Source organism: Odocoileus virginianus, chromosome 7, assembly GCF_023699985.2.
Source record: "Odocoileus virginianus isolate 20LAN1187 ecotype Illinois chromosome 7, Ovbor_1.2, whole genome shotgun sequence".
NCBI lineage: Eukaryota > Metazoa > Chordata > Mammalia > Artiodactyla > Cervidae > Odocoileus > Odocoileus virginianus.
In genome coordinates, this window is record NC_069680.1 from 58,241,436 (window position 1) to 58,253,731 (window position 12,296).

At 34.9% G+C, this 12,296-nt stretch overlaps 1 protein-coding gene across 7 annotated transcripts in view; it reads right to left on the bottom strand.

Moving 5' to 3' along the window:
* The window catches only part of HERC4 (HECT and RLD domain containing E3 ubiquitin protein ligase 4), a 127,114-nt gene that overhangs the window by 37,363 nt on the left and 77,455 nt on the right, over positions 1-12,296 (bottom strand). For all 7 annotated transcript variants that reach the window (XM_020869904.2, XM_020869903.2, XM_020869901.2 and 4 more), the window contains 5 exons: positions 11,858-11,917; positions 11,618-11,729; positions 10,671-10,860; positions 9,039-9,211; positions 2,175-2,294 (listed from right to left, as the gene is read on the bottom strand). In XM_020869904.2, coding sequence (XP_020725563.1) covers positions 2,175-2,294; positions 9,039-9,211; positions 10,671-10,860; positions 11,618-11,729; positions 11,858-11,917 — 655 coding nt within the window. The remainder of the gene's footprint in view (positions 1-2,174; positions 2,295-9,038; positions 9,212-10,670; positions 10,861-11,617; positions 11,730-11,857; positions 11,918-12,296) is intronic.

Here is a 12,296-nt window from a genome sequence, read left to right on the forward strand (position 1 = left end):
CATTCTATCAGATCTAATCCCTTGAATCTAGTTGTCACTTCCATTGTATAATCATAAAGGATTTAATTTAGGTTATACCTGAATGGTCTAGTGGTTTTCCCTACTTTCTCCTATATAAGTTTGAATTTTGCAATAAGGAGTTCATGATCTGAGCCACAGTCAGCTCCCAGTCTTGTTTTTGCTGACTGTTTAGAGCTTCTCCATCTTCTACTGCAAAGAATATAATCAATCTGATTTTGGTATTGACCATCTGGTAATGTGCATGTGCATCCTCTTGTGCTGTTGGAAGAGGGCATTTGCTATGACCAGTGCGTTTTCTTGGCAAAACACTATTAGCCTTTGTCCTGCTTCATTTTGTACTCGAGGCCCAAACTTGCCTGTTACTCCAGGTATCTCTTGACTTCCTACTTTTGCATTCCAGTCCCCTATGATGAAAAGGACATCTTTTTTTTGGTGTTATTTCTAGAAGGTCTTGTAGGTCTTCACAGAACTGTTCAACTTCAGCTTCTTCAGCATTAGTGGCTGTGGCATAGACTTGGATTACTGTGATCTTCAACAGTCTGCCTTGGAAACGAACAAAGATCATTCTGTCATTTTTGAGATTGTACCCAACTACTGCATTTCGGACTCTTTTGTTGACTATGAGGGCTACTCCATTTCTTCTAAGGGATTCTCTCCCACAGTAGTAGATATAATGGTCATCTGAATTAAATTTGCCCATTCTGGTCCATTTTAGTTCACTGATTCCTAAAATGTTGATGTTCATTCTGGCCATCTCCTGACTGACCACTTCCAATTTACCTTGACTCAAGGACCTAACATTCCAGGTTCCTATGCGATATTGTTCTTTATAGCATCGGACTTTACTTCCATCACCAGTCACATCCACAACTGTGTGTTGTTTTTGCTTTGGCTCAGCCTCTTCATTCTTTCTGGAGTGATTTCTCCACTGTTCTCCAGTAGCACACTGGGCACCTACCGACCTGGGAAGTCCATCTTTCAGTGTTATATCCTTTTGCCTTTTCATACTGTTTATGGGGTTCTCAAGGTAAAAATACTGCTGGGCAGGGCCAAGCTCAGTGAATCTTTAATCCAATTTTCTGTAGATGGGTGAGGCTGTGTTCCCTCTCTCAGGCCAAATTATGGTAGAGGTAACTTCCTTCAAAAAGACTTATACCAGCATACCACAACTCCCAGGACTTATGTATTCAGCGCCCTACACCTCACGGCAGGCCGCTGTCGACCCACATCTCCACTGGAGACTCCCGGACAGTCACAGGCAAGTCTGGCTCAGTCTCTTGTGGGGTCATTGCTCCTTTCTCCTTTCTAGAACTGCTACATGCATATTACTTCGAGTATCTGCTTCACAGATGAAAAAGTTGGCCTTAAGTATATTACAAAGGTTAGCAAATAAGAGTATTAAACCTGTTTTGTATCTAGCTGCTTATCCAGTTCTATATTGAAATTTCACATGACTAATTAAAGTTTTATAAGACTACATTATTATTTTTATGTTTTTTGGACCACACAGATCTTTGGAGATCTTAGTTTCCTGACCAGGAACTGAACCCACACACCCTGGGATGGAAATGTGGAGTCTTAACCATGGGATCACCAGGAAGTCCCCATGCTATTATTTTAACAGAACTGGTTAACAGAAGTGTCTAGTTATTAGAGACTTAGCCACATGGAAAGAAATATGTACACTAGTGGATAAACAACAAAAAACTGAAATCAAATTAAATACATGAAAGAGGGGGAAAAAAAGAAAGAATGAATGGTTGCACAGCTCTCTTCTGGTAGTTTTGAGGCACTGACCTCAAAATTTTAATATACTCTTAAGAGTTTAAGTATCAGCACTCCAGTATTCTCAGCATTAGTGAATTAAGAGACAACCTCATAGAAAACAAATGAGACTAAAACCTATATTATATTTGCATTTTTCTGTAAAAAAGTGTAATCTATGTCTTTGGTTTGGCTTTATATAAAAGCTGAACACTTACTTATAAACACTGCATAATATATATATATATAGCTGCTATATTGCAGTATGTTTTTATTTAAAAAATGAGTTCTGGATAAAAGCTCTGCTATTTCAATAATATACAACTGTTCACATTGTATTAAAACAAATGATACAAAAAAAAAATCATAAAATGCAATAAATAACATACCATTCCATAGGCCTGCTGTTGGACCCAGATGATATAATCATTCCGTATGTCTATCAATTCTTGTACTTCATGTATATAAAATTTATCATACTGAATAATCTGTCCAGATTTCTCATTTACCTACAAAAAATAAAAATGTTAATTAACATTAAATTTAACCAGTACCTAAGAAAGAGCCTGAAAAGTATTTAAATAGAAAAAGGTTTTGAGATTTCTTATTTTCTCTTCCTATAAAAAATAATTTACTGAGTGCCTACCGTATGTAAAATGCTAGTTAAGTGCTATGAGAAATACAAAGATTTATAAGATGTGATATCTGTATTTAGTACATCAAAATCAAGTAAAAAATAAAACATTTATGTAACACCACATGAGATATACCATTAAATATGTATATATGTATATATATACACTATACAAACTAGAAACTGTAAAGTCTTCTGATTGAGAATGGAACTTAAATAATAGTTAAGAATAGCTAAAGCTCCAAAATCTGAATGTAAACTCCCCCTTCATCTTTGGCAAACTCTTAAACCATGAAAGCACAAGTGAGACTTGGTGGGGGATATCCCAATGGAAAGCACCAACTTTCTGAGACTACTCAGAGCAGATTTCAAGACAAGACAAGATTTCCAGAGAAAAAAAGGCCCATTTAGTAATGCTAAAAGAATTCATTCATCAAGAAGTCATGACAATCCCTGGGCTTGTGGTAGCTCAGTGGTAAAGAATTTGCCTGCCAGTGCAGGAGGCCCGGGTTTGATCCCTGACCCAGGAAGATCCCACAGGCCATGGAGCAACTAAGGCTGTGCACCACAACCGCTGATGCTGTGCACTAGAGCCTGCACGCTGCAACTACTGAAGCCCAAGCGCCTAGAGCCGATGCTTCGCAACAAGAACAGCCATCGCAACAAAACTGAAGAGTAACCCCCACCCCTACCCCATCCCCGGCTTGCTGCAACTAGAGAAAGTCCACAAGCAACAAAGACTCAGGTGAGTCAAAAATAAGTAAATAATTAATAATAAAAACTCAACTCCAGATTGACTACAGATTAGACTAGCCTGAATCCCGAAACTAACAACCACACAAGAGGTATACAAATTTACAGAAATAAATTCAGCTTTTACTATTTTACAGACATCCAAAATTTGTGAGACATATCCAAAATCAGATAAGTAAATAAAACAAAGGACACGTAAAAAAAAGTCTAAGAGAAAAAGCAATCAACAGAGCCAGACTCAGAGATGACCTAGAGGCTGGAGTACGCAGAAAGGTGCTTTGGGAAGGTATTTTGAGCTTATTGAAAATAAAAACAAAGCCGATCAAAATTTGTGGAATGCTGGTAAAGCAGAGCATAGAAGGAAACTGACAGCATTTAATGATCATGCTAAAATAAAAGGTCTAAAATCAATAGCCTAATAAGGTTCAGCTCAGGAATTCCCTGGTGGTCTAGTAGTTAGGACTCAGTGCTTTCACTGCCACAGACTGGGTTCAATCTCACCAACTGTGTGGTATTGCCACCAAAAAAAAAAAAAATTCTCAGCTTTAAGAACCTCGAAAATCAAATTAAGGACAATCAAGTAGAGGAAAAGAAAGATAAGAAATACGAAACACTATGGTTTTTAAATTTAATGTTATTAATGAAGATTTACATTTTTCAAAAGAAAAGTCCAGGCCAAGATGGCTTCACTGGTGAATTCTATCAAAAATTTAATAATACCAATCTTAAACTCAGAACACAGAGAAGAGGGATCATTTCTTAATTCATTTTATGATGCTAGGATAACCCTGATGCTAAGAAGCTGATGAGAAACAAAATTTAGCCAATCAACATCCCTAATAAACACAGACACAAAACTCTCAACAAAATATGAGCAAATTAAATCAACAATATATATAAAATAATATAAAATGTCTAAGTGGAGTTCATCCCAGGAATATAACTATTGAGTCAACTAACACAAATGAATTTCACTACATTTCAGGGAAAAAAAATAATAATAATTTGTTCATCTCAACAGATGCAGAAAAAAAGCATCTAACAAAGTTCAACATCCCTTCATAGTAACAACTCTCAGCAAACCAGGAATAGAAAGGAAGTTCTTCAAACAGATAAAGCTAACCTTAAAAACAAAACAAAAACTTTACAGCTAACATCATGCTTCTGAGTAAAACATTAAAAACTTTCTAAGATGAAGACTTAGACAAGAATTGTCCACTGCAACCATTTATATTCAACATTGTACTGGGAAGTCTTAGCCAATTAAATAAGGAAAGAAAATATCACGACTGTGTTCATAAAAAATGCAAATGAATCTAGGAGAGAACTATTAATTTACCAAGGTCACAAAGTGAAAATTCAACTGAATTTCTCCACATGAGCAACAAAACTAAATTTTTCCATACTACTAACAATCAAAACTAATTTTAATTATCATTTATAACAACATAAAAAACATTAAAAATAGAGTTGAGCAGTTATAAGAGAAACCACAAGTTCACAAAGTATAAAACATTACTATCTAAACCTCCAGAGAAAAAGTTTACAATTCTTGCCTTACAGCTTAACTCTTTCTACTACTAAAAGAGAAAATAAACCCAGCAATTACACACAAAAACTCATTGGCTTTTCCTTCTCCAATACTTTTGTATTGTTGTTGTTGTTTAATCACTAAGTTGTGTCCAACTCTTTTGTGATCCCATGGACTGTAGTCTGCCAGACTCCTCTGTCCATGGGATTTCCCAGACAAGAATACTAGAGTGGGCTGCCATTTCCTTCTCTAGGCGATCTTCCAGACCCAGTGTCTCCTGTAAATCTTTACTACTGAGCTACCTAGGAATTAACTATTACATTAGACTCTTTAAAAATTTAATGAATCTTGTTGAAAATGATCCACATCCTATTGACCTCTGATGTATTTTTATCTGAAACATTTATTTTAAAAGGTAAACTGCAGTTTCCCTCACCAGTAGCAACCAGTGTTTATAGCTTTTATATCATGCAGATATGACATACGTTTTTGATAAGACATGCTATGTTAGAATGTGTGTATATACGCCCTCAGTTGTGTCCTACTCTTTGCAACTCACTAGACTGTAGCCTGCCAGAATCCTCTGTCCATGGAATTTTCCAGGCAAAAACATTGGAGTGGGTTGCCATTTCCTACTCTAGAGGATCTTCCCAACTCAGGGATCAAACCCATGTCTCTTGTGTCTCCTGCTTTGGCGGGTGGATTCTATACCACTGAGCTGCCTGAGAAGACCATCAAGTTAGAATAAAAACTAACAATTTAGAAATCAGGTTTCATTCAGGAACAGACAAATTTCAGTCAAACTTAAGACATGGGGGGAAATGATGGTTAACAGTTAAGTTAATTCACTCACAATGATTTAATAACTAAAGACAAAATCAGTTGTTAGTCTTTTAAAAATAGAGAAATATTTAGGCACTGAATAGAAGACCGATCCAGAAGACCTGTATACAGATTTACACATAAAACCAACGGTTTTAAAAACTATAAATAAAAATACACTTGTATGGAAGGTAACACTGACGAGGTATTATTTTCTTCAGGAAGTCTTCTTTAATTCTTTTGCGTTATATGCCCTCCTATGTGTTTCCACAGCGCCCATCCTTTTGCTTAATCTACACTTACCATGCTATACCATAAACAATTATTTATTTGTATTATACAACTGGTCCACATTTACAATCTTAACAAGGGCAGAAATCACATCTTTTCCTTATAACAGCATCACTAAAGCTTATAACTGCACCAAATATGCACACAGTAGGCACTCAGTAAATGTTTGTAAAATGAATTTTAAAAATTACATGACAGAAGTTCAAAACAACCTACACATTCAATACTGCTGTCTAAAATGTAAAAAATAGAAACTATATATGTGTGATCATAACACTTCATATATTCATTACAGTTTAGTACTCTCATTTATATACCTGAGTTCAGAGGTGGTATATGGTATGTAAACATATCCCTTATTTGTTTGGGTTTAAGGGTCCCTTGAAAAAAAAATTTTTGATAATCACTGACTTAGAGGATTAGCATGATATGCAACACTTAGGCTAGTCAGACCAAGCAAGTCTTTTCTTTTGGCATATTAGTATCTCTGTAATGTACTGTGTGAAAACTCAGAAACTACTAAACAACCCAATTTCTTGCCAGCAAATTCATTTATCTGGTAACACATTCATTCCTGACAGCAGGTACCAAAATTATCTTTCTTGCGATGCCATTTGGAGCACTGGGAGTGATTTCTAATTCAAAAGCTTTCCAAAGGACATGACAATAAGGGAGGAACAAGTCATTTATATATCCTCAAAAGATCAAGAGAAAGAGAGACTAGTTCTACAGTTCTTAATCCTGTTCTAAATTTGGTTAGGAAAGAAACCCTTTTAGGAAACTTCTAATTCTTAACTATGGAGCAGAGAGAAGAAATATATACAGCTGTCAGACATAAGGTGTCTTCTTAAACACAAATCTTTGATAAGCAATTTAGGTTCCACTATAGATGAAAATAAATCATCCCTGACAATGATCTATGACAGGTTAGGACCAAGTAAAGTTTTCTCCAAAGTAAGAGGTAAAAGAAAGGTAACTGATTGTCCTAAGAACTCTAAGAGATGCCTAAGAAACTAAGATACCATTACTACCTTACTTCTGAGTTTGTAACAACTTCAAACAGGAACTCAATTTCCTCATGATCAAATAAACTGAGTTAAAAGCTGCAGTTTCCCATTCAAACGGTGGTGGTAACAAAATCTCTGCCTTATGAATGTATAGTATTTGTATATATATTCCATAATCTAAACAACGCATCAATCCTGGGAAAGCAGGCCATTATTTCAATCCTTATTTTATAGATAACTATCTGCATATGTGATAAAGAAGACTTGTTCAAAATCACATCAGTAAGAAGCAGCATAGATGGAATCAGAATTAGTCTTTTTAACAATTCAATGCTATCCACAATTATGGAAGTATAAGCCTCCAGATTTAGAGGCATAAAACGAAACCAAATCCCCTTCTGAACAAGTTATACTACCATACTGATACAGAAGTACATTAGAAACACCAGGGACTTTAGAAGTAGATTTGTATTTCAATTCTGCTACTTACTGGTTTATAACCTTTGATACTCAGATTAAGGGGCAAGATATAACTATAAAAAGTTAAATGAGGAATTCATGTAAAGTGCTCACAGGAATTAATGTACAAGGGAGGTTTTTAATCTTGGCTACCTCATGTGACTTCATCTAACTTTCTGAACTTATTTTCCTCTCCCTTTCAGCGAGCAATAATTTAGGATCCTAGTTCCAGCATGGCTCCATCAAAAAGGTCTCTGGACACAGAACCCCACAGGGTTCTCCTCAAGAGACTGAGGCTTCTGAGCTGGGCACACAAGTTACTAGCTGGAGTTCTGCCTGTAATTATGAAAGACAAAGGGTCCAATTTCCTTTCCTTTTCACTTGTGGAAAAAGATATAGCTAAGGAAAAAAAATTTTTAAGAGGTAATAAAGATAAGCAGACAAGGAAGAGGGGAAGTGAATAATTAATTACTTGGGGAAAACGTCCTGCTGACAAAGGATGGTTCACTGAAATAGTAGGAAAAGAGAGTCCAGAGAAAGGAAAGAATCTAATCACTCATTTAAATCCTAGGCAAAAGGCATACAGAAAAGTAGAGACCCATATCATGAAGACAGAAGATTTTAATAGCAGTTTACTGCAGAATCCAGTTTACCTTAAAGTGCTGCAAGAAAGTCTTGGACTGGGGAAGGCAAACATAAGAATAACCTATTTCCCCCTAAGAAAAAAAATGGCTATCATAGCCTCAGCTATAGTAAGAGAAATGACTTGTTTTTTCTAAAGAGCTTGGAAATACTAAATACAAAAGAAAAAAAGTTCAAGAAGCAGTAGAGAAAGGAACTTCATGAAATGAACCAGGAACTTCATTAATGAACCAGGAACTTCATCAAAAGAATAAAAAGGAAAAAAAATCATCCATATGGGCTCTTTCTTACAGAGAACACAGGCCTGTTTCCTTTACCCTCTATCACTAACCATAATCGCAAGCAAGAGCGGTCTGAAGACACTGAAGAAGCTGCTAAGGGGAGGAAACTGAAGGTTCACATGAGTTTTTCAGACATTCTAGAGGCTGGAAACATATGCTCCTCCCTTAGGTCATGTCTTCCAAGATAGTATCTTAATAACAAATGGCAGAACAGAGATATACCTACCAGCTGTCAGGGAGGTCTCAAAACCGTCTTTAATCAAACAGCTGAGACTCTCCTTCTTCATATAACTTTGAACTGCTGCTACAAGTGTAAAGGGTACTATTTCTTCCACTGGGAAGAAGGGCAGGAAAGACCAACAGGCAAATTAATGAATTATATATGGTTCCAATTTCAATTAGTCATCTGTTTCAAATGTTCTACTTTGATTGAAGTCATCAGTAGCCAATAGCGAAAGGAACATGAGTTTTAAATGTTCACAATCCTAAGTAGGATGAAATCTCTTTTGTATTATAACCATCTATAAATAACAAGTGTATTATTTATATAACAAATCATGTTCTTCAGAAAAAACATAAGGAGACTCTGATTCATTAGTATGCTATTGTTCTGCCCAACTATAGACAAGTTATTCATAAATGCCTAACAAAGTCAAGACCAAAGCACTAACGTATACATTCTTTCTTTTAAGGAAAATTTAGATAACTTCTCCAAATTCCTATAATATCTTTTATGCTAATCTAATTCTGTAATATAGTCATGTTAAAATAAACATCATCAATCTGTTAGTGGCAATGGGGGAAGAGTAAAATAAATGAACTACTGGACATACCCTATGTAATATTTCTAAAACCTTTAATGCAGTATGAAGAAAACTGTTGAAAATTCTTCTCTCAGAAGGGGGAATGCCGATCTTGTAGAGTTTCAAAAGATGTACCACAACCTCCTTAAAAAGTTCTACAATCTTGAGGAATAGCGGAGGTTCAAGTACTGACCACCAGTTTTCTGTTATTAAAGGGTGAACACACAAATAAAATAAAATTTAAAAAGTCACAATTTTCAAAATCATACTGATTTTTCCTAAAGCAGTGGCTCTTAACCCTTTGAAAATCTCAAGAAGATACATGTACTATGATATATTATGTAACATTTCTAGGGTTGATAGACACTACTCCACATTCAAGTTAAATAATACGGTTCTAAAAGCTCTCAAAAGCAAAAATCAAGTAAAAAAGGTCTATTGAATTTACATTCTTAGCTTTCTAAGCTGTATTAAAAACTTAACCACTATCCCTCATATTAAACCAGGTGTTTCAAAGTGCTTTGTAAATTAGACGTTTAATTTTTAAAAACACTAAAAAACTGTATTGCTCCAGTATTTACAGGTATCTCCAACTTCTACCTGTCAACTTAAAGTTGAAATGTGAAGCACCACCTGAATGCAAGGTACTCCTAAATATCAAATACAGAAACTGAATAATGTAAAGTATGCCATGTCTGTCTTTCTCCATGTTCACTATTTATAGCTATTAACTACAAACATGACAGTCTTGTGCAGGAGACAGGAAAAGGAAAACTTCTGACAACATGGGAACAATAATTGTTGAGTCCCTGCTTCACTCTTCTAACCACTCACTGGCTCATTCCCTCAGATTCCAGGATTCTACCCACTGCTTGTTACTTCCTCTGCTCACTCTCAGCCTAAAACAACTTCTACTGATTTTATTACTCTTATGTATCTCAGACTGACATATCTAACAAATACTATTAGGAAGGAAGGAAAGCACCACTACTAAATGTAGCAGGCAAACTATAATAGCCAACAGATAGAGAGGAAATCTATACAATTAGAAAAATCAAAGTGAGAAACGTTTATGCCAAAAACCCACAGGAATAAGATCAAATGAAGAGTGGACTCACATAGAGAGACATCAGAAAATTAGCAAACAAGGCAAAGGGCTAATAAATAAAGTTCAAGAGGGATTTAATATCCAGGTTTGCTCAGGTTTAACTGTCCCCTTTCCTTTACTCTTTAACAATAAGATCACTCTGGAGTGAATGAGGAAGTTTCTGTTCAGTTGCTCAGTCATGTCTGACTCTTTGCGACCCCATGGACTGCAGCCCTCCAGGCTCCTCTGTCCATGGGATTCTCCAGGCAAGAATACTGGAATGGGCTGCCATTTAGAGAAATACGAAAAACAGTTTTTATCTTTCCTGATATTGTCTCCACCGTTGTGTTTGATCAAAATTTTAATATTTAACATGCTTTGCCTCCAGCAACTCTTAACTAGCATCAGATGATTAGCAAAAAGTAATGAACTGAAAAACAGGTTTACCTTTCCCTGAGATTAATGTCAAAATAATTCAGGGTAACAAAATTTCAAACAGCAAAAAGTAAGAACTTAACGAGCATTTTCATTTAAAGAAAAAAGGTTACAAAAGAAAAAAGTATTAAAATTCTTACCAAGTACTTTCAGCGGTGCCTTTTCTAAGTTCACAAGAGCTGTACCAAAGGGAATTGCTATTGTGGTGAAATTGTTGGAATCGCTCATCAGGGGACATTCTGGCAGAGTAAGATAAAATCTCAATGCTTCAACATCAGGTAAGGAGCTAGTCAGTTTAGGAATAAGATTCTTTTCCAAGCTAGCTGCCACCTACATTTTGACAAAAAGTGAAATCTACTTCATTTAAAATGAACGCATATTCAAAAAAAACAGAGAGAAAAAGAAATTCTTATACCACAGGAAACATTAAATGGTGAAGGGAAAAGAAAAAAATAAACCATCTTATGATGAATCAATGAATGTACTCTGGCGCACAATGAAAATTAATGCATACACAATATAAGAGAATATTTTTTAATTATTTATTTTAATTGGAGGCTAATTACTTTACAATATTTTGGTGATTTTTACCATACACTGACATGAATCAGCCACGGGTGTACATGTGTCCCCCATCCTGAATCCTCCTCCCATCCCTCTGGTTGTTCCAGTGCACTGGCTTTGACAGTCCTGTTTCATGCATCAAACTTGGACTGGTCATCTATTTCACATATGGTAATAATATACATGTTTCAATGCTATTTGTAAGAGAATCTTAAAAATCTTATGTACAAATCTCAATTTAAACTCTCTGCATCTACAGCTATGTAGACTTAATCAACATGGTAATGTTAAGTAATTAAGGGTCTGCTCTGAACATCTGGAAAGATTTACAGATGTCTGACAGCTAAATTACAAACAGTTAAAAATAATACCTGATTTAAATTCTTACATTAGTTTATACAAAGACATCATAATAAAGTATATGAAACTGTAAAGTTAATCAGGCAACAAAGCTTTAGGATAACATGGAATAAAAAACTCAACAGGGAACATAATACAAATACAAAATACTTTAAAAACAAACCTGTTGAGATATCTGAGGATGATCAGGTTGTATAAGTTTGTGGAATAAAAGTCTAGCAGCATTCATATCAACACCTGAAAATCTAGCGCCCGTTCTATAGTGATCATCATTGCTATTGTTAAAAAAAGAGAGAGAAAAAAATGATAAAATAAGCTTTAAATTCATTTCATTTGTTTAATGACATTATTATTTAATATAATAAATTCAAAAAATTCAGTATAACAAAGAATTGTCACTTACCTAACAGCTAAAAAACTTCCATTCAGACAACCAGATGAAGAAAATGTTCCATCAATTTCACTAAAAAGAAATTTAAAAATCTCCAAATCACAAAATGAGAAATCTATTTACCTTCATTTTTTAATAAAAATTAAAGTTAAACTAATATTTAATGCTACAGAGCATTCCTCCAATCAACATTCAGAATAAATCAGAATTCTATAGATTACTATAGATTAAGTAAATCTTGATAGAAGTATTACTGTTCACCCTAGACTCTCTTGAACATTACCATCATCCTCAGATTCACCAAATAAATCTGATATTCCTAAAATAAATTTTTTTTTATAAATAAATGCACATTTAAGTTTCTTAATTCCACACAGTGGTAAATCTAATCTAGAAAGTTATTTTTCTGAAGACTACTCTTCAGGCTGTTAAGAAAAATTTTAGTTTGGGA